Below are 22,424 nucleotides of genomic sequence, written 5' to 3' on the forward strand. Positions count from 1 at the left end.
TCATCATTTTAGGAAGTCTGAGGAAAATGTTGTTCTCAGAAAGTCTGGAAGGTTCCAGGAGATTCTACAAAGGTCCAGAACATTCTAGGAGGTCAGTGAAAAATGAATCCACAGAGGGAGTACCTGAAAGGTGTTACTTCAAACATGCTATTTTCCCTTTTGTCGCTTACAACAAAAACAGCACCCCGAGCCGGTCGCCTGGCTCACCTGCCCCTAAGTCTGGCCCTAGATGCCCCCATAATAAGAACACATCAGTCTTGTCAGAGGTCTCGCTGTCCCCCCTTTTAGCCTAAATGCAGCTCTAAGTGCCCGTCTCCCATGTGGCTGCCTAGCTGTACTACACAGTTGTCTTGTACAGAAGCAACACCAGCCCCAGCCTGACGGCCCCGTGGCGTCCCTGCATAAATTCGCTCCATCCTTCCCGACCCCGGCTCTGCAGCAGACGAAGCGGAGTGATCCCGTGAACCCACCCCCGCAGGGTCTGCGGCGTCTCCGGCCCCGGCCCCCTTGCAGGGCTATCTCCTGCATCTCCCCGTCGCGCCGCGGAGAGCAGTGCAGCCTGCGGCGCTTTTAGCTGGCTGGGAAGGTGTGAGCAGCGCCGCTGGGGAAGAGGCGGGGGGAGACCGAGGGGAACAAAGCGCCGAGGCAGCTGCTGGCTGCAGAGCAGCAGGCACAGGAGGCGGCTGAGGGATGGCAGCGGCCAGGGGCTCGGGGCTGCTGGCGCTGTGCGGGGCGCTCAGTGCCTGCTGGCTGCTGTGCGCCGGGGCGGCGGAGCAGGAGGCGGCCGCCGGGGCCAGCCGGCGGCGGCGGCTGAGCCAGGAGGACGGCATCTCCTTCGAGTACCACCGCTACCCGGAGCTGCGGGAGGCGCTGGTGGCCGTGTGGCTGCAGTGCCCCTCCATCAGCAGGATCTACACCGTGGGGCGAAGCTTCGAGGGCAGGGAGCTGCTGGTCATCGAGATTTCGGATAACCCCGGGAGACACGAGCCTGGTAACTGCCACCCACCCCGCGCAGCCCTCTCCGCCCGGAGATCCCCTCCGCCTGAGCCCGCCTTAGCCCCGCGAGGCTGGGAGGAGGGACAGCCGCTGCCAGGGCCGCGGGGATCATGTCAATATCGCTTACAGGGCAGCGGGGATAAGGGCAGGCTTAGCACGGCCATGGGGAGACAGGCATCATGCCTAGCCCTGATAAGGAGAGAGGAAGAATACACATGCTAGCGGTTTGTAGGCAGTAGGAATGCCGTGAGATTAGTACATGTAGGGCACGAGCAGTCGTGTAGTATTAGGACTGTGGAAATAGTAATTAGTGTGCCCAGGCTACAGGAATCGTTGAACAATTGTTTCGTATAGGGTACAGGGAGCATAGATGAGGCATAAGAGCGCTTGTAGTGCTATAGACAGAATAGAATGACACTTGCAGTGCTTTCAGTTTTCAAAGCCCAGTACTAACGTTATTATGAACATCTTTGCTTTGCTGGTAGGGATAGATGTATGGAAGCTTCTACCAGTCTTTTAGTTGGTCACGTTTTTAATTTTATCATTAAAATGAATGCCATATCACTAACATCCACTAAAAGTGATATTAGAAATCCTAGAAAACAGTGACCCTGATAGGGGCTGAAAGATCTCCCTTTAATTCTGATTTATGAGGGAACACCATGTGCAAGCATACTGGAAGGAAATTACCTTCTTTATTTCCTGACCTAAACAAAATTACAATTTAAAATCTAACATGTCTGTTCAGAAATCTGGGTCACCTTTGAGTGTGTAAAATGCTGTGTTTTTCTGTGGGAATGGTGGAAGCACAGATTGTTACAGCTCATGATTAGCAGTTGCACCACTTATATTTTGTGGAGAGCAACAAACACCTTGTGATTATTTGTACTTACCTTTCAAGATAGTTAAAGCAGGTGATTACAAGTGACGTTTATAGTATATTGGTTTTATACATATACACAATGAATTTCTAATCAGTGCAAGTTTACTCATTTGTATAAAAATTTATTTCCAACTATTGTGTTTTTAAAGGGCTAATCCTGAAAGGTGCTAAGCAGCTGAGGTCTGCTATATAGCCCTTTGCAGTCAATAGGAGTTTTTCCATTGACTTCAATAGGTTTGGGGGCAGGCCCACCCACATTAGCACTGATTTCAATGGGAGTTGTGAGTGCTGAGCACCCATCAGGTTCAGGCCCCACATGATTTGAGCTTTATCTTTAATTATCTTTTTGACCTCAGGTATTTATACCCCTGCCTGGCATTCTTTGGGAGTTGCATTGCTTTTGACAGCACCATGACTATTGATAACCATGTTAAAAATGAGAGGTGGTAGGATATCTGACATAATAAAAAAGGCAAAATAAGGGGAAAATATAGTATAGTTTTGGAATGGAATATAAATACCAAAATTGGAAATGAGTTAAAGTATTTTATCGTTGGTGTTGGGGCCATCTTGACAGCAAGCATGATATTTAAAATAAGTGGTAAGTATCATTGATTATTATTATTTAATGTACTCATTTGAATGATGTGCAGATGTTACTATGGCTTTCTGAGAGTTATTGCTTTTTATTATTACGTATTTATCCAGCATTCATTCAATCTATTTAAAATAGGAAGAAAAAGACAATTTTACATATTGTGGGGTGGGAGAATATAATTCGCATGGAAGCTCTGATCCTGCCCCCTTTGAACTCACTAGAGGCTTTGCTACTGACGTCAGTGGAATCAGGATCAGGCTCAGTGTCAGTTCCTTACTTCGTCCTTTAACCAAAATGTTTTAATGGACCACGGATAGGGAGCTTTCTTTGGGATTGATCCTGAAGATGACTGCAATGAACATTGAAGATGTTCACCACCTCACAGGAGGATCCCGTTATTGTAATTAAAACGTTCACACTGAACATATTGTTTGAGAACCTCTGATTCAAACCAGACCTTGTGTACTACGACATATCTGAGCAAGTTGTAGCAGCCAATGCTGAAAATGTGTATTTTTTTCCCTACAGATTAACCAGGATTTAAACTGTGAGAGTTTATTGTTGGATAAAAGCTTTAAGGTCTGATCCTGCAAATTGCTAAGGCACCTCTTGAGAGGTTCTGAGCTCCCTTTACCTTCAGTTGCACTCAGGAAGAACACGACATGTTGCAGGATTTTCTTAGTATGTCTAGAGAATAATATTTTGTATCTGGATATATACAGTAACTAAGGGCTCGATCCAAAGCTTATTGAAATAATTGGATAAACGACTAATGACTTCAATGGGCTTTGGATCAGACCCTGACTGTCTAAATACTATTAATGGGCATTTTAGAAATGTGTTCAGTAATAATAAAAATGCTAGAAACTTTCTTCAGATTAGTAAACAATGTCCCTTTTTAGTTTCCTATGTAGGCCTTTGTGATAGCTATAGCAAAAGAAGTGGAGCCCTGTATCAACCCCGCCAGAAAATGTGAGTATGATTCTGCAACCCTTACCTGTGTGAGTAATCCTTGCTTACATCAGGAGTCCCCACTGAATGCTTTAGAGGGTGAAGACTAGCCACATGAGTAAGGATTATTGATGTAATTAAGGTTTGCAGGATCAGGCCCTATATGATTTATTTTAATCTATCATTAAATTACGATTTACAGAATTTTGTGGCACGCTATGGAGTTGTGATCCAGCCTGTCCTTACAATAAAAATACCCTGAGTCATTGTTTTTTTTTAAAAACATAGTGGTCAATAGAGCAGTGATCTGCAGAGAGCTGATAACTGTAGAGACCTGATAAGAATGTTAGGCTACCCTTTGAATTATCCAGTCAGCTGCTGCAGCAATACAAACAATTTCTGTCTGGGTGCATACTTCAGAAAGTTCACATCTCTTAAAGAAACTCTGATTATACCCTTGAGTAGCATTTTTTTATAAGTAAAAGCTGGACAGAATCTATTTGTGTTGGTTTTAATGATCGTGAAGAAATAAAGAAGCACCAATCAGGACACCCTTTGATTTATTGTGTGAAGCTGAACCAAAAGGTTGGTTGCCAACTTTCTAATGGCACAAAACCGAACACTCTTGCCCCGCCCCTTCTCCAAGGCCCCACCCTGCTCACTCCATCCCCCCTCCCTCTGTCGCCTTGCTCCTCTCCACCCTCACTCACTCGCTCATGTACACTGGGCTGGGGCGGGTCCCTTTTTGATGGGATGTTCTGGTTGAAAAACAGACACCTGGTAAACCATAATCTTTGTCAAATTTTTTATGTATAAACACACATCACCAGGCAGATGTCACATAAACACAGGCATCAATATATGCACACAGTCACAATGTGCATAAGCATGTGCACCAACCTGCGGTTTTAAGGAATTATTCATGAAAGGAAACAATTTAATTTAGGTGCAATATAAGAAAACACATGTGAAAAATGGAAAGAACGTTTATGTAAGCATGTATTAAATTACCCAAGCAACTGGAATGATTCTTTAAGACCTCATATTTGCTGGGGTAAATATAAATTAAGAGGTTTTTTTAAAACCCATAATATGCACATTGGAAACAAGAATGGCTCTTCAGGAACAAATCTGGTTTCTTGCATAAGTGTATGAAGTATCTTGGCAATCCTTTAAAAAACACAGATTACGCACTCAGAAAACAAGTATGACTTTTTCTGAGCTGTTCCCATAGATCTGCTAAATGTTAAAGGTAGGAGAATGCCAGCTTTTACTTTGCCAAAAGTTTTCAATTGTGAATTAAACACTATCAGAATGTGTTGCATTTTGTGCCATCCTGAATACTATACAATTTAAGCGATTTAGGGTGAAATGTTTTTCTCTGACTCTCTTTTGATTCATGACCATGAGATTGGATTCTGATTAAAAAGGAATTAAATGTACTTTTGATGGTGGCAGTTCCTTTTTGAGTACTACAGAACTCAAACAGGAGAGTAGAGCCCATTGCCACTGTCAGTAAAGGCATGGCTGAATAAGTAGAAGTAAAACTCCAGCAAACAGTTTCAGAGAGAGAGAGGGGTGTCAATACTGGTTGCACCAAATCCAGCAGTATGCTCAAGGAGATGGAGAAGGAACTAGAGTCAGCTGAAAGCAAACCATTGATCTAGAAGGGCAGTTTTATTGCTGTTAAGGTGGTGGAAGCTGAACCCAGTCTAGAAATGATCAAGGACATTGTTTTGGGAGAATTGGTTAGGTGAGAAAAGACAACTTTCTTCAAGCTCTTGCTAAAAAAGGTAAAAGCGAAGATAGGACAGTAGGCAGTGAGGTGTGGGAAATTCTGGGGTAATGGTTGGTGATATAGTATGCCTGAGACTATCAGGGAAGATAGAAGCTGACAATAAATAACTGATTATTACTGTGATGGGGGATAATGGGTGAAAACCAGGCCCCACTGAAGTCAATGACAAAAATCCCATTGACTTCAACAGGGCTAGGGTTTCATGCAATGTTTCTTGCCTCATTTGTAAAATGCTTTGAGGTGTTGGGGGGGAGGGATAGCTCAGTGGTTTGAGCATTGGCCTGCTAAACTCACGTTTGTGAGTTCAATCCTTGAGGGGGCCATTTAGGGATCTGGGGCAAAAATTGGGGATTGGTCTTGCTTTGAGCAGGGGGTTGGACTAGATGACCTCCTGAGGTCCCTTCCAACCCTGATGCTCCATGATTCTTCAGATGAAAGGTGCTATATATGTGTGAAGGGTACCTCCATATTTTATTATATAGAGGGCCTTGGTTGAGAGGCTAAAGGAGGTAAGATGAAAGGAAAAAGTATGGCATTGCTTTTTCTTTAATGATTATATGTACTCTCTCCATCTTGTATATGAAAAAAGCATTCTGTTTATTAATTAAACTAACAAACAAACAAAAAATCCAACAGTATTTTGCTGTAATTCAGTTGCAGGATAAATTTGCCTATTGTTCTAAGGATTTTACGGGGTTTCCCTTCAGTTTAAAAAGAAAACTGATGGGCTTAGCCTCTGGAAATATGATTTCCATGGGGACAAACACAGTAGATGCAGATGGAATCTTTGTGACTGGGGATAGCCAAGCCCTATGCAAAAGATTTTATCTGGTAATAGCAGTGATATAGAGGGGCTGATTTTACACCATTAAAGTCCATGGGAATTTTGCCATTGATTTCAATGAGAGTAGGATCAGGTCCATATCATCCAAGAGAATAGGTTTCTGGGCCCTATAACCATAACGTATACAGTTAACTAATAAAATATTACAACAGCATTTTGTGACTAAAATTTAAGTTAATAAGTAATCAAAAGCTATTTGAATTGGTTTCTCAACCATTAATCTTCTGATCCTAGTCCTCACTGAGGCAAAGCTTTTAGTGATTTCACCATGAATTTTGCCTGAGGAAGGAACAAGAAAGTGCAGGAACAGGAACTAGTTCTGTACCTTATTGCTGTGCTTAGTGCACGTGAGGAAATGGGTAGGCTGGGGCAAAGGTGTCTCTGTGTCTAAATAAGTGGCCTGATCTTTTCAGAAATGCTTAGCAACCAGCAGATCCCATATGGGTGCTTAAATGTGGATTAGGAGTCTAACTTTTGGCATCCATTTTTTTGGCAGTCTTGACCCTAAATAACAAAACCTAAATGTGGGCACTATAGTTATTTGCACCTGCAAAATTTTAGGTACAAAAAAGGAGAAGCCTCTTTAAAGCTGGACTAAAAATCAGGCTTACAATATATGTTAACAAACCAAGCAAATAAAGCTACTGCCAGCCAGCAAAAAAGCACATACCTGATGCTTAAGATGTCATCGGAGAGTCTATTTCACAACTGTGACATCAGCAGAAAAGACAGCCTTTTCTCCCAAAGGTTATAAAGTTGATAGTGAGTGATAGATTACTTGGCAAAATTGCCTGTAACATTAGCATTTTACTGCCTCATAACGGTCCATTTCATAATGCTTTTAAATCAGTTTGTACGTTTGAAAGACCCTATACAAATTTTAGAAAAAATGGTGATAAGTTTTATCATACAAAAAAAAGCAAATATGGGGGAGGACAGAATATCTTTAGCACACTGTATGAGTAATATGCTGTGCTGTGTCTCCTAAGAAATGTAGCACAGGAGGAGTGGGCGGGGGAAGGGGAGGGGGAAAAGGTGGCTTTTTGCCACCTTTGTGACATGTGTGCTGCGGTGGGGGCTAAAATGCATCCAGCATAAATTAAAGCAGCCTATTTTAATTTATGGGAGCCTTTCCCCTGGCTGCCTATGGGCTATGCTGCAGCCAGGAATCCCTTGGTCCACTATCTCCTACTTCTAGGCCCACACCTACTTTGGGGCTATTGAAAGGGCACATAAATTGGCTTTATGCTGTTCCTATATTGAGGAAATTCTCCCTTGGCCCATTCTGACCTGTTTAAAGCTGCTATCTGCTGCCGGAGTGGCGTATATGGACCAGGGCAGGGGCTAGACCTGGGCAATATTTATGTCCGGTTCAGCAACACCAAAATGTTTTGCAAATTCATTAAGATTCCACCAAATTGTTCATGTAAAGGTCCCAGCTTCCCCATTTAAAAACAAAATCAAAATGTTCCATTTCAACATTTTCAAAATGAAAATTTTCAGTTTTTTGGTTTGAAGTGAATTTTGTTTCAAAATTTCCTTTAATGTATTATTTTTTTAAAATAGAAAAATATTTTAAAATGGTCCAAATTGAACAAAATAATTCATTTAACTGAACTCAAAATGATTTTTTAAATGTTTTTGGTACACTAAACATTTGGACAATTTTTGTTTTCAGTCCAGTCTGGAATTATTTTTTTTCCCGAAATTACAATGATTCACTCAGCTCTAGCAGGGACTAGGATGCAACCTGTGAATTTAATTAAAATACTTCTTAAAATCTTAACTGAACTGATCAGAAGTGTATAAAACATCTTACAGGAAAACTTTGAATTAGGCAATAATGAATACGTCATCTCAGAATAATGTTGACAATACAAACCACTTAAGCCTCATTTTCTTGGTTACCATGAAGTCATCAGAACATCAGATATTATTGTTTACAGCTTTATTGATTATAGTTAATTGCACGTCATTGTATAATATTTTGTTCCTTTCTGTTTCTGTCTCTGTGAGTCTCTCTCCATCTAGAAGTAGAAATCCCATGTGTTATTTGATAAGATCTATTATTATCTCCTGTTTTGGTGAAGCATTAATGCAAATTGAATGTGGCAAGTGACTTGTTTTTAACACTGGACATTAGAGAAAGGCTCATTTTATTATGTCTTTAATGTTTAAGTAGACAACACTTTTAAAGTGATAGTGTTTAGCATTATCTTGCTGCAGAGAGGTCATGGAGAACATGGGGCCCGTCTCCTGTATGTAAGAGTACCGATGGTGGAAACTGAGGTTATATTTCTCCCAGTGCACTGAATAAAGCTGGGGAGATTACAAATACAGTAAAGACAGGAACACAAGGAAAATACTTATGACGTATCTGGAGCATAAGAGGTGCTACAGAGTCACCAAATTACTCCATATTTTCTCTGTAATTTGTTGTTCAGTTTGCCCTTCTATAGTAGCTCATCATTTGCAATTCTCTTTAAACATGTGCCAGCCTTCAGCTAATCCCCCACAATGACTCTTTCCATCTTCCTGTTTCTTAGTGCTGATCTTCCCTCTTCTTAACTGGGACACTATTTCTCCCCCCACCCTCCATTCTTCCCTACTTTCACTGAAAATAATTCCAAGGCAAACATTTTTGTTGTCAAACAGACACACACATGCTCTGAAAATGGTACCACTGCCAGAAATATCCATTCTCATTTAAAAGAAAGCACCAGAATTGTCTGGGGGGAAAAAGTCAACCAAATTCTGGGAGGTGCTAAGTATCTGTAGCTCCCAATTAAACTGGAGATTTGTCTTTATAGAAATAAAATCCCACAATAATACAGGCACAGATCATACCCAAGGATCTGCACCCAGATCTCCTTTGTGTGTGTGTGTGGAAAGGAAAAGGTTACTATCTCTGTGGAAGTCCTCTCCTCTTTCCCACCCACTCCTGCAGAGCACTCTGCAGATCCAGAGAATTTGTTCATTGTGAGAGAGTTGAAAATGAGGAGGGCTAGTCTGTGGCCTCAGGGGAACAACCAGCAGCTGTATTAACTTTCCTGTGAAATCGCCTCTGTTCTGGCGCAACTGGGTAATCTGGGGAGTCCCGGGGCAAGTATTGGCAAGGAGAGTTCCCAGCAGCATGGTTATGGATCCCAGAACTGATGTGGGATGGCAATATGTCCTTAGCAGATTCCATAATGTACATGGATCTCATGGGATCTGCAGGGTTTGTGAGTCAGGCTCCTGGTTTCTTCCTTGAAAGAACAACCTCCCTGCAACAGAAAAGTGTGGAGTTCACGCCAAAAAAGGGAAATGCAGAGTTTCCAAGCTCTTACATGGATATTTCCACACAGTCACAATCTGCCCATAATGTTTTAGTAACACTTGTTGAGGTTTAGTTATTCCTGTTCTGTTGGAGTCAAATTTTGAGCAGCCTCATGTGAAACATTTAGTACAAATTATTTAACGAGATAATTTGCATATAACAATAAACTTCTGTTTATGATCAGCACTCGCGGCACCAAACAGTGATGTGGGTAAGTCATGAAGCAGCACAGAATTCGGCAGCTGTAGTCATAGCTGGGGCAGATAGGTGGATGCTGGAGAATGGATGGGGCCAATGTGAACTTTTACCTTCTGCCAACTCTTCAGCTTGCTCCTGCTGCCTCCTTCCCTTCCTGGAGCTGGCTGCTTTTCCCATGTTCAGATTCAGCAAGAGGAGTGGTGAGATGAGAGAAATATGGCTGCCGTGTTGCTTGCTTAGTAGGCACCATCCTAGTTGCTTGCAGCAATTCTTGGCCATTCTGTTCTCTCAGCTAGATGCATAGGATCTCAGTTGGGCTGCAGGAATGGGTGACACATGGCAGCAGCCTTACAATTCTATGGAGGGCCAAGTCTTTCTGCCTGGTGACAAATTAGGACAGGAAGAAAGAAATTCTCTTCCAATAGGAGGAAACAGGGCATTCTGAATGCTCCTTTTAGGTAAGCTGTACTCTGTACTGAATTATTTTTTTCCATATATATCTTTGTTTTTATTTTCTCCATAGTCAGATAGCAATATGCAGCCCTTACCCAAAGACTTTGTGTGCCTCCAGCCTCAGTCCCCTTTTCCTGTGTAGCTCAGCACAATCCTTCATCCATGTTTCCTGCCTGAAATCTCTAGATCAGTGGTTTTCAACCTTTTTTTGTTTGTGGACCCCTAAAAAATTTCAGATGGAGGTGTAGATCCCTTTGGAAATCTTAGACAGAGTCTGCAGACCCCCAGGGTTAGTTGGTGAAAGGCAAGAAGTAGCTAAGGAAAGCTTTAAGTGTATGGTAGGTGGAAAGGGGCAGGGGAATGAAGCTAAAGGAACACTAGATTTGTTGGGGCATATTATTTGTCTTCTTTAAAAACTCCTAAACATCATCTGCCTATGAAGAAAACTGGTCTTCCTATGTGACATTGGGAAGGAAGTATCCCCCAGATCAAATTATTGGGGATGTTGGGAGTTTTCATCTTCCTCTGCAGCTTGTGGGTAAGGGTAACTTAGTAGGATCATCTGGACATGTCTCATTTAATTAATTCCTTGCCATTGCAGGGTCCTTGGGCATTGGCGTGCCTCACCACCTCTCCTGTTCTCTGCCAATAGTTTGGCTGCTGAGGGCTTTCGTCTAATTCTGGTTGTTGGCTTGGTATTGGGCTGGCTGGGTGGGGCTGTGGCCTGTGATATAGAGGAGGTCATACTAGATGATCTGGTGATACCTTCTGGCATTAAACTCTATGACTAACCCAGATATGCTTAAAGGAAAGACCATTCTACCTTTGGGGGAAATAATCAGGACAGATTCTAACTTGCTTTAAAACAAAATATCCAGAGTGCTCTGTTTCTCCTATTGAACCTAGTGGCGAGATAATTTATTATTGTACATGCAGTAAGATGACTGCCACCATGTTAGCAAACTCAGGGAGTTGGTAGGCAAAATCTAATAGGAAGCAAGTCTAAGGGGAAAAACAATTGAAGTCAGTTGGCAGTGTTTCAAACAGACATTATTAAGGGCACAAGAGCAAACTATTCCACTGCATAGGAAAGATAGGAAGTATGGCAAGAGACCACCCTTGCTTAACCAGGAAATCGTCAATGATCTAAAACTCAAAAAAGAATCCTACAAAAAGTGGAAACTTGGTCAAATTACAAAGGATGAATATAAACAAATAAAACAAGTATCTAGGGACAAAATTAGAAAAGCCAAGGCACAAAACAAGATCAAACTAGTTAGGGACATAAAAGGAAACAAGAAAACATTCTACAAATACATTAGAAGCAAGAGGAAGACCAAGGACAGAGCAGGCCCATTACTCAATGAGGAGGGAAAGACAATAACAGAAAATGTGGAAATGGCAGAGGTGCTTAATGACTTCTTTGTTTTGGTTTTCACCAAGAAGGTTGGTAGCGATTGGACGTTTAACATAGTGAATGCCAGTGAAAATGAGGTAGGATCAGAGTCTAAAATAGGGAAAGAACAAGTCAAAAATTACTTAGACAAGTTAGATGTCTTCAAATCACCTTGTGCATCCTAGAATACTAAAGGAGCTGACTGAGGAGATATCTGAGCCATTAGCAATTATCTTTGAAAAGTCATGGAAGACGGGAGACATTCAAGAAGACTGGAAAAGGGCAAATACAGTGCCCACCTATAAAAAGGGAAATAAGGACAACCTGGGGAATTATAGACCAGTCATCTTAACTTCTGTACCCGGAAAGATAATGGAGCAAATAATTAAGCAATCAGTTTGCAAACACCTGGAAGATAGGTTTCAGAGTAACAGCCGTGTTAGTCTGTATTCGCAAAAAGAAAAGGAGTACTTGTGGCACCTTAGAGTTAGTCTCTAAGGTGCCACAAGTACACCTGGAAGATAATAAGGTGATAAATAACAGTCAACAAGGATTTGTCAAGAACAAATCGCGTCAAACCAACCTGATAGCTTTCTTTGACAGGGTAACAAGCCTTGTGGATGGGGGGAAGCAGTAGATGTGGTATATCTTGACTTTAGTAAGCTTTTTGGTACTGTCTCACATGACCTTCTCATAAACAAACTAGGGAAATAGAACCTAGATGGAGCTACTGTAAGGTGGGTGCATAACTGGTTGGAAAATCATTCCCAGAGAGGTTATCAGTGGTTCACAGTCATGCTGGAAGGGCATAATGAGTGGGGTCCCGCAGGGATCGGTTCTGTGTCCAGTTCTGTTCAATATCTTAATCAGTGATTTAGATAATGGCATAGAGAGTACACTTATAAAGTTTGCGGATGATACCAAGCTGGGGGGTGGGGGGGTTGCAAGTGCTTTGGAGGATAGGATTAAAGTTCAAAATGATCTGGACAAACTGGAGAAATGGTCTGAAGTAAACAGGATAAAAGTCAATAAGGACAAATACAAAGCACTCCACTTAGGAAGGAACAATCAGTTGCACACTGGGGGTCAGAGTGGATCACAAGCTAAATATGAGTCAACGGTGTAATGCTGTTGCAAAAAAAGCAAACATAATTCTGGGATGTATTGACTGAACCCCGAGTATTGTAAGCAAAACACGAGAAGTAATTCTTCCGCTCTACTCTGTGCAGATTAGGCCTCAACTGGAGTATTGTGTCCAGTTCTGGGTACCACATTTTAGGAAAGATGTGGACAAATTGGGGAAAGTCCAGAGAAGATCATCAAAATGATTAAAGGTCTAGAAAACATGACCTATGAGGGAAGATTGAAAAACTTGGGTTTGTTTAGTCTGGAGAATAGAAGACTGAGAGGACATGATAACAGTTTTCAAGTACATAAAAGGTTGTTACAAGGAGGAGGGAGAAAAATTGTTCTTCTTAACCTCTGAGGATAGGACAAGAAAAAATTGGCTTAAATTGCAGCAAGGGTTTAAATTGCAGCAAGGTTGGACATTAGGAAAAACTTCCTAACTGTCAGGGTGGTTAAGCACAGGAATAAATTGCCTAGGGAGATTGTGGAAGCTCCATCATTGGGGACTTTTAAGAGCAAGTTGGACAGACACCTGTCAGAGATGGTCTAAATAATACTTAGTCCAGCCTTGAGTGCAGGGGACTGAACTAGATGACCTTTCGAGGTCCCTTCCAGTTCTATGATTCTATGTGTTGAGTGAGCATAGGTGCTGGAACTAGGGATGCTAGGGGTGCTGCTGCACCCCCTGACTTAAAGTGATTTCCATCATATACAGAGTTTACAGTTTGGGTCAATGGCTCTCAGCACTACTACTATACAAATTATTCCAGTGAGTGAGTTCTTTTCTTTTCTTTTCTTTTCTTTTCTTTTCTTTTCTTTTCTTTTCTTTTCTTTTCTTTTCTTTTCTTTTCTTTTCTTTTTTAAGGGATTTTTTCAACTTTTGTACTGAATGTAGTTTAATTTTGTAAGAAATGCCAACTTAATTGCTTTTGGGGAAAAAACATTATATATTTAGAAAATTTTGTAAATTTAGAGGCATTTTCCGTCAAACAAAAAGGGAAAACCGTTTTATCAGAACAAAAAGTGTATATGTGGGGGTAGTTTCAATAATGCTGTCCCCACAATGGCCCATCAAGCAAAGCGAGAGAGCTAGACATTGCTAAGCATTATTTTACTTTGTTTTTAAACATTTGTGAATTCATCCAAAAGTTTTAGTGTTTGTAGTTTAAGAGCACTTTTAAAGTTCAATTAAAAACAAGTGTATGTAGAGTATGTGATAATTTCAAGAGCCAAACTATGTGCTGGGATGGACTTGCAGAACTCCCACTAAAATCCAGGGGCCGTGAAAGGCATATTCATGTGCAGAGTTTCAACCAAAGTGAGCAATTTAGGACTCCGATCCTGCAAAGGCTTACACACGTGGTTAACTGTATGCATTAGGAGTAGTTCCATTGAAGTCAGTGGGTCTACTCACCGTGTGTAAGATTAGGCCTGCACATAAGTTTTTGCAGGATCAGGGCCTAGTATTTTTACTCCCAAGTTATACTTCTGGTCAAGGTATTTAATTATCTCAGTTTTTATTCAGATCATAATGAAAAAGGGCAGCTTTGGCAGCTCTGTATGCTACTTGGGAAGCCCCTAGGCCGGCGTATTTCTTAGGGGTTGAATCCAACCATTTTACAGCCCCTTTACTTTGCTGGAGCAGCATAAAGGGGGGACAGACTGTAGCCAAGAATCAGTGCCCAGATCTCCAGAAAGGGCATTACTTTGCACCATTGACTTCAGTGGGGATTTTCCTAGAGAATTCATAAAAATCAGGTGTAGGGCCTAGCATACTATGGAGAACTGTGAGTTCTCTGTTCAGAATCAGCTATTGATAGTCAGATGGTTTTTGAAAGAGTTGATTACATTGACTTGGTTTCTCATGCGTGATGCAGTTATCACTACCTCTGCATATCTGCAGAATTCATTAGGGATTTCTAACAGAAAAACAAAAGGCAGGCCTTTTTGTGTCATTGACTTGGAAGGTTAGAACAAACCTGGTGTTGTACGGTAGTTAGACTAATGTGAATTCCAGATCATTAGTAGCATGAGTTTTATAAAGTGTGATGATTTTCTAAGGCATCATGAAGCACTTGATGAAAAGCAGCAGAATACAGTTGTGTTTCACAGAATATGATCTTGCTATTGTGTTAATTCTGCTTATGTGAGAAATTTACTGCTATAAAAATTTAATTCCTTTTATCCAGGAGCAGTTCTGTATTCCATAATTTCTTGACCAGTTTCTCAATACTTTAGTTAAGGCATGTGATGAGACATGAGGCCAATGCCCGACAGACTGGCCTTCATATTTGCTGGCATGAACAAGGGGGGTACAAGTTTGTGTCTGCAAAAATGGAGGACAAGTTAAGCCAGGCAACCCAGTCTGGAAATTTGGCACTACACATATAGCCATGCAATGCATTTGCATTTGTATTTGTGAGGTAAAGAAACAAACAATATTGCTTTATGTGCTTGCTTTGGGCTGTATACTACTAATAAACCGTGTATGGTACTTTCTCACTGGGTTCTCTATATGGTAAATTCTTAATCTTGGATCCAATGACCTTTTTCTTAGCAGGATCTCTTTAAAGAAAATTCTGACATGCATGGTTTCAGAGTAGCAGCCGTGTTAGTCTGTATTTGCAAAAAGAAAAGGAGTACTTGTGGCACCTTAGAGACTAACAAATTTATTTGAGCATAAGCTTTCGTGAGCTACAGCTCCGATGAAGTGAGCTGTAGCTCATGAAACCTTATGCTCAAATAAATTTGTTAGTCTCTAAGGTGCCACAAGTACTCCTTTTCTTTCTGACATGCACGGCACCATAGAGCACTAACAAAGGTATTTCTAAAGATATACAGTGGGGAAGCTGGAGTACACTGAGAAAGGGGATTGTAGCTACCAAACGTATGCGAATCAAGAAAAAGAAGTGAAAAGAAAAGTGTGTAACTTAAGGCTGCCAATCCAGTTAATCAATATGGTGAGCAGAAGTACTGGGTATTGGTGAAGAGGATGTATTCATTTTGAAACAAGTGCCTGGGAGGAAATCGTTGCCCCATTGAAGTCGATGGTAAAATTCCCATTAAGTTCAGTGGGAGTAGGATTTCATTCTCAATCTCTGGGAACCTACTTCAGAGTATCCTGGGTTGAGTGAGGGCATCTATGAGAAGACAATGGGGACTTGAAGGGATTGAGACCTGCATGGTACTGAGCCCAGAAAATAGAATGGTAGCTGGGTTTGTAGGTATTTTTTTCAGTGAAAACACATAAATCATTGTTAGCTCTTATGACAAATCTATATGTTAAGTAAGTACTGAGATACTGTGGATGTGTGGGTGGGGGTTCAGGGTCTTGACTGGATCAATAATCCCAAACATATGAGCTGATTTACCCAGAATGCCTGTCGGGTTACTGGAGGAGTGCATCATGGAGTGGGAGCTTTGACATCCTATGGCTGGTGTAGGGGATTGAGGATGGGGCCTTGTCTCATCTCTTTGAGATGTCTAATATTGGCAAAAGTGCTAGACTGACTCAACTCCTTGTTGCTACTGTGTTTAGTCCCTGCCCACAGAGAGAAGGCTTCCTCTGTCCTTCCTTTCTTTTTGTGTACCCGTGTACGGCTAGCCAAATCTTGTCATTGGCAAATGACAGGATGTTTGTTTGAGGAAGCACTGCAATATTTGATCTAACATGTGGCCATACATTAGAGGTAAATGTAGATAACAGTAAATGGTCAGAACAGATCCGTAAATCATAAACCCTTTGGAATGCAGTTCTAGGACAGTACACTTTCTTTTAAAATTAATACAACAACAGTGCTGTTTAATTTTTTCCCAAAGCCAGGGAGGCTTTTATAACCGTATAAACCATAGTCAATTTTAGCAATCTTATTTAATCTGGCCCAAGACATGTAATCTGGCCTGTTTGTTTACTCATAAACTAAATCCTGAGATGTAGGCTGAGATAAACCAAGAGGCAGCTTTTATGTGGAAACATTCATTGTCATGGAATATAAGATGCCTAATTTGCATCTATATAAAGACCTTGCTCTTACTGCAGAATGTGCATATGGTCTAAAGTAGTCATCATATGCTGTAGGTGCAGATCTGCATTAAAGTCAGATAGAAAGAAGTTGTTTGATCTGGTGAGACTTGGGCCCTTTGGCTAAGATTTAATGAAGTCACAGTTCAATATCTGATACTTTTTCTTTGGCAGATATGTCTTTGCAGGAGTATGAACTTTTATGTGCTTATAGATTTTTCTGTATCTAAATGTGATCCTGTAATACTAATTTGTGACTGTAACTGACCCTTCTTCAGATCAGTTCTCTAATCACCACATCCCCACAAAAAAGATGTAAAACAAAAATAATTGAATATTTTTACTGTACAATAAAATTAATGTTGAAAAAATAGAAAAGAGGGCAGAAGATTTTAAATGGTAATAACTTTCACCTCATGTTAATGACTGATAAGTAACAAGTATGAATTGTTGAAAGTTTCTTTCAGGAAGTTTCTAGATGTAAATCATGTAACTTGAATGACCCCTTCATAAAGGAATAGGAGCCCACACTGAGTTATACATTGCACTGGTTCACAAGCATGAACTGCATCTTCCCAGCACATGTATCTTTTGTAATGAAGAATTTTAAAACTTTTTCAACAGGAAAAGCAGAAAGCACTTATTGGTTTTGGCCAATTCTATTTTTTGGTCATAATGCTAGTGCTAGGAAAACAGCAGTAGGATGAGTTCAAACTCCAATTTCATGTCAACGGGAGCTGCAGATAATCAGCACTTTTGAAAATCAGGCCAGAGGCACACAAATTCCAGTGACGAAAAATGGGACCTGGTGCCTGACTCATGGGTATCCTTTTGAGAACATGCTTCTTTCAGTATCTCAAAGGAAGGTTTGAATTTTCAGCTGTGGTTTGGCTGTAAGCCCTCTGTATGGGACGTTGTTGAGAGCCACAGTTCCCTTCTCATTTGCTGCGGTGAGGTGGGAGTAGTAATTTACTCCTGGTCTATACTAGCAGCAAATGATGACAACCCTTGTGCTGGCTCAGCTATATTGGTTGGCATATGAGAGAGAGGAGCCAAGCTTTTCCCCACCCTGTCCACCAACCATTTGAGGGGGATTAGCAGGTACACAGCATCCTCCTCTTGAACACTTGTCTCCATAGCCTGAACAGGAATATAAGAAGGTTCTTCTGCCTTAAGCCGCTATATGATCAGGTAGTTCAAGTCACAATCTAGCTCTGTATATTAGTGGAACACTCAATGCTACCTTGATGAGCGCCATAGAAATGCCTATAATTAAACAAACCACCAGATGGAAAGACCAAAACTTCACCTGGTGCTTCATGTGACGATCAAAGTAAATGAAATTCTGTAGCTCTAGCCAATGCAAAATGAAAATGCACCTGGTTGCATCAGACCCTTGGCTAGAGAAGTTTTAGAGCAGGCAGGCTCATTTGACTTGAAAATTGAAGAATTGTCTGAAATAGATGTTGCCATGGTGACAGAGAGGATTAGCAGTCTGAGACTGATTTCATTGGTCTGCTACTAGCACAAGTTGCTTGTTTGAGTAGCATTAATCTGTTGTCTCCTGCTGCTTTATATGCCGAGACCATCTGGTGTTGGTTGTATTTAAAGGTGCAGTTCTGTTGCAAAAAGAATTGGCCAACGTGATTTGATTTATGTTTAAAATGCAGTTTATAAGAGTAAAGAAAAGTAAAAAGAGTACTTGTGCTTTAAACATATTCTTAAAAGTCACAGCACGTACAGTGATAGAGAATGAGGTGCCAGTTCTAGGCAGCAGGACAGAGAATTTCTGAGATTTGTTTAATATTCAGTCAATGCACGATTTAAAATATTCACTGCAAAACATGTACTCCTGCACGTTTTTTTAGAGCCTCTGCATTTGCAGCCACATTTCCCTTTTCAAAAGGAATTCTTGTCAATATACACTGGAAGATACTTTCTAGCTTGAGAACTGCACATGAAAAGTCTTCAGTAAGGGCTAAGTGTTATTATTCTGTGTTAGAGTAAAGCATATCAGTTTAACTTTAAAAAAACAACAACCCATAAATAACTTACTTTGGGGTCCATTTTTCAAGAAGGAATCAGTGCGCATTTTATTTTGGAATGAACCTACAGAATTCAAAAACATTTAAAAATATTTTTAAAAGGAGGAGAAAAATAATATAAAATCCCAAATACCATTAATCTATTAATAAGTATGAATCTTCTTTTGCCTTTACCATTGTCTACAAGCTCTAGCATGGAAATTGCTATCCTCTGAAGAGCTAATTTACCTAAAGCATATTTATAGTACAGTACTGATTTACATAGGATGCTTTTGAATTTCCATTGATTTTTTTTCCTGGTGATTTATATCATAGTGTTTAATTATTTCCAAGACTGTAGGACTTAGATGAATGACTCAAGCGGTGTCAAATTCAGAATAAAACCAGCTCCCATAGAAAGCTTAAGCATTACAGTTTTGAAATGTACTCTTTGGCCCAAACATTGTGTGGATTTACACGCTTGGTGTCAAAGTAGGATTGCAAGGGGAGTAATCAGCACAGAATTTCATCCTCTGTAATGTATTGAAACCAATTTCAGTCTTGATTATGAACCTCTGAGAGGCATTATATAGTATGATAGAACCATTTTCATATTCCAAACTTATTAACAATGACACTTCATAATGCTACTTTGCACTTTGATCTCAATTCATTTTACAGGGGGTAATCACTTTGGCTTAGTGTACAATAGTGCAGTTACATACTAAAAAGGGTGTTGGAGCTACTTCACAAATCCTTACTGTTAAGCCTTCTTGCTGAAGTTTTGGCTTTAGTGCCAAAATCATTTTTGATTATAAAGTACACTTGAAATACAAGGCCTTATAGTTAAGCCTGTTGATTTACATAATAACAGGTGCTCTGTTTTGTCTTCAGAAGGCTTTAAAGAGGATCATCTTTGATCCCTATTGTATTCACAACTCAGTCCTAACATTATTCCTACTATATTAATTATAATTGTTGACTTCTAGTGTATAACAGCAGAAGGTTATATTTTGTTATCTGAACTTAATTTATACTTAACTGATTTTGTTATCTGAACTTAATTTATACTTAACTAGTTCTAGAGCAAATAATCTTGGATTGCTGATTGTCAAGATTGAAATCATATTGTGCAGATTGTTGGCCAAATGCTACAGTATTCCTTGTAAATATATGCGTAGCATTGTCAGGGGTGCTGGAACAATTTTTATTGTGGGGGTGCTGGGAGCCATTGAACCAAACTGTAAACCCTGTATATAATGGAAACCACTTCAAGCCAGGGGATGTGGCAGCACCCTAAACACCCCTACTTCCAGGACCTATTAGTGTTGTTTGTTTCTGATCACGAGAATGTGAACCTAGATATATTAATACCTAGATTCTGGGAATGAGCTCTTAATTTTTAACCAGGGGCTTAATTCTGCCACCTTTACTCTCATTGAGTTGGCTCTTATTCCTCAAGTAGTCCCACTGAAGTTGATGGTACTGTTTACAGATTAAGGGACTGCTCAACATAAGGAAAAATGGGCAGCAAATAAGGAACCTAAATTGTGAATTGACAACAAAATAAATTGGGCTAAATGAAAAAGAACAGGGCAGTCAGGCCATCTGCCTGGAGCTTCAAGCAAACTCTTTAAATTAATTGTGACATGAGTTGAAGTAAAATAGTTTATCAGATATTTGTGGCTTCATTTCTAATCTTTTTGAATAGTGATAATGAAAATTTATGACCGAGAGAAATCTTCCACTGAATTAATATACCATACAGGAAGCCATTGCACCATATATGTATGTATATATTTAAAAATATATGTTACCTATCCAGTGAATTACTCTGCTGTTTGGTGTCAGTCCATATTATGGAATTTTTATGGGCTTAACTACAAACCCTTGCCCATGGGAGTAATCCTTACCTACCTAAAGAGAAATTCATTCTTGTGCCAAGGGCCAGCATAGGGCCCAGGGTCCATTTAAGGCCTCATAAGAGTTTATATTGTATTTATGTGAGACATACTATTTGTAGTCCTTGTGCTGGGCAAAATTAATCTTTAAGCAGTATCCAGTGGGTAGTCCCAGTGAGTAGAGTAGCCTTGAAAATCAGGGAATAGTCCAGCAATTAGGTTGTTAGTCTGGTACTTGAGAGGTCCAGGTTCAGTTCCCAGAACTGCCACAAACTTCCTTTGTGACCTTTGACAAAGTACTTAGTCTCCCTGTTCCGCAGTTCCCCATCTGTAAAACAGGGATAATAGCACTGCCCTATCTCACAGGAGCACTGTGAGTTTAAATACATTAAAGATTTTAAAGTGCTTAAATACTAAGTTAATGGGGGTGATGTAAGTGCAATCCAACCATGTTTCTTTCTCTCTTCCTATACTGGGCAGTAGAAAGGGATCTGGAGTAGAGCCATTAAACCAGTTTTATTATAAGGGATCCTGTTCTGCCCCATTTAAATGTCCCATCTATGCTTCCAGAACAGTGTAAAGGAGTCCTAGTGTAATTGAGAATCAGGCTTTTTGTATGTAAAGGGAGCTTCTTCAAGTGTTGTTATTTTCCTGTTTTATCCATTGTAGCACTTTCATGTAGTATGGAACACAACACCTCTCAAAATCCCTTATTCATTTTAGACCATAATGTACTTCAAATTAACTTAGAGATATTTCACAAATCCTGGGGCCTTGCACAATAAATTAGGTTTTTAGTGCTACATACTAGACAAGGCCTTGAATATTATTCTGCTAGCCAAGCAGTGTATTAACAATAATTATATTTCCCCAGTGTAACATCAGCAGACGGTGAAAATTAGGACTGAGTTTTTAGGGAGGAATAGAAGAGATTTCTCCCTGAACCATAGCACATTTCTAGATGCAGAATCTTATTTAAGATCCTAAATGGCCAGATTTTCCCCATTTTCACCTGACGAAGAAGACAAAAAAACTGAAAGTGGGGAGGGTAATATATTACTGTGCTCTCCCTTTACAGGAAGACCTGCATGGGAGCTGGGGGGAGGGGCATGTGGAAGGATTCTGGAGGGATGGTTGTGTGTTATGATGAGGCAAGGCTACAAAAAGATAGATAAGCACCCAGATCTGAACTATTAGGGGTTTGCCTATCCCTAGCTGAAGTATCGCCTGAGAGCACTCTCCAGTAGCAATGAGCAAATGATCTTTCAGTTCAGTGGCCAAACTGGAAAAAGAAACGGTTCATTTCAAACTGAAAATGAATTTTTTTGTGTTTTCTTGCTGAAATCAAAAACCAAAACAAATGTGTTCAGGTCAAACAAAATGTTTTGAATGTTGATTCAAAATGCCATTTTCAAAATGAAATGTTTATTTGACTCAACATTTCATTTTGAAGATGTTTTGAAACAAATGTTGAAATGGTTCACTTTGATATTTCTGAAATTTTTGTTTTTAATTTTTTTTTGGCCAAAATCATGAGCTGAATTTTGTCCCAAATTCCTGAATAGTTTCAGTGCCCCCAGAATGCTTTTTTTTTTTTAAAGCAAATATGCCGTTTGCCGTAAAAAATTCACTCACCTCTACTCCCCAGTAGAGCCCTGTGTGGATACAAATTTATAGCTGCGGATGTAGATATCCACAGATATAAATCGGTCGCCGTGGAGGTGCAGAGCTCTACCGGGAACAGCAGTGGGCACCAGGCTCACCAGCAGCTGTGCCTGGTCGCGCCCATGTGTTCAAGTGGCTTGCACGCCCCCAGACAGGAGACGCAGACCACTGCACGGAAGGGACTCCTGTCTGGGAGCGTGCGAGTTGCTTGAACCCACAAGCATGACCAGGGACAGCTGCTGGGGAGCC

The 22,424-nt window shown here is 40.5% G+C and overlaps 1 protein-coding gene across 1 annotated transcript in view; it reads left to right on the forward strand.

Moving 5' to 3' along the window:
- The first annotated feature begins 400 nt into the window (after positions 1 to 400).
- Positions 401 to 22,424, forward strand: part of CPE (carboxypeptidase E) — a 90,071-nt gene continuing 68,047 nt past the window's right edge. Inside the window, exon 1 of the mRNA XM_073341557.1 lies at positions 401 to 991. Within this exon, the coding sequence (XP_073197658.1) occupies positions 691 to 991 (301 nt within the window). The 5' untranslated portion in view covers positions 401 to 690. The remainder of the gene's footprint in view (positions 992 to 22,424) is intronic.

The sequence above is a fragment of the Lepidochelys kempii genome, chromosome 4 (assembly GCF_965140265.1).
Source record: "Lepidochelys kempii isolate rLepKem1 chromosome 4, rLepKem1.hap2, whole genome shotgun sequence".
NCBI lineage: Eukaryota > Metazoa > Chordata > Testudines > Cheloniidae > Lepidochelys > Lepidochelys kempii.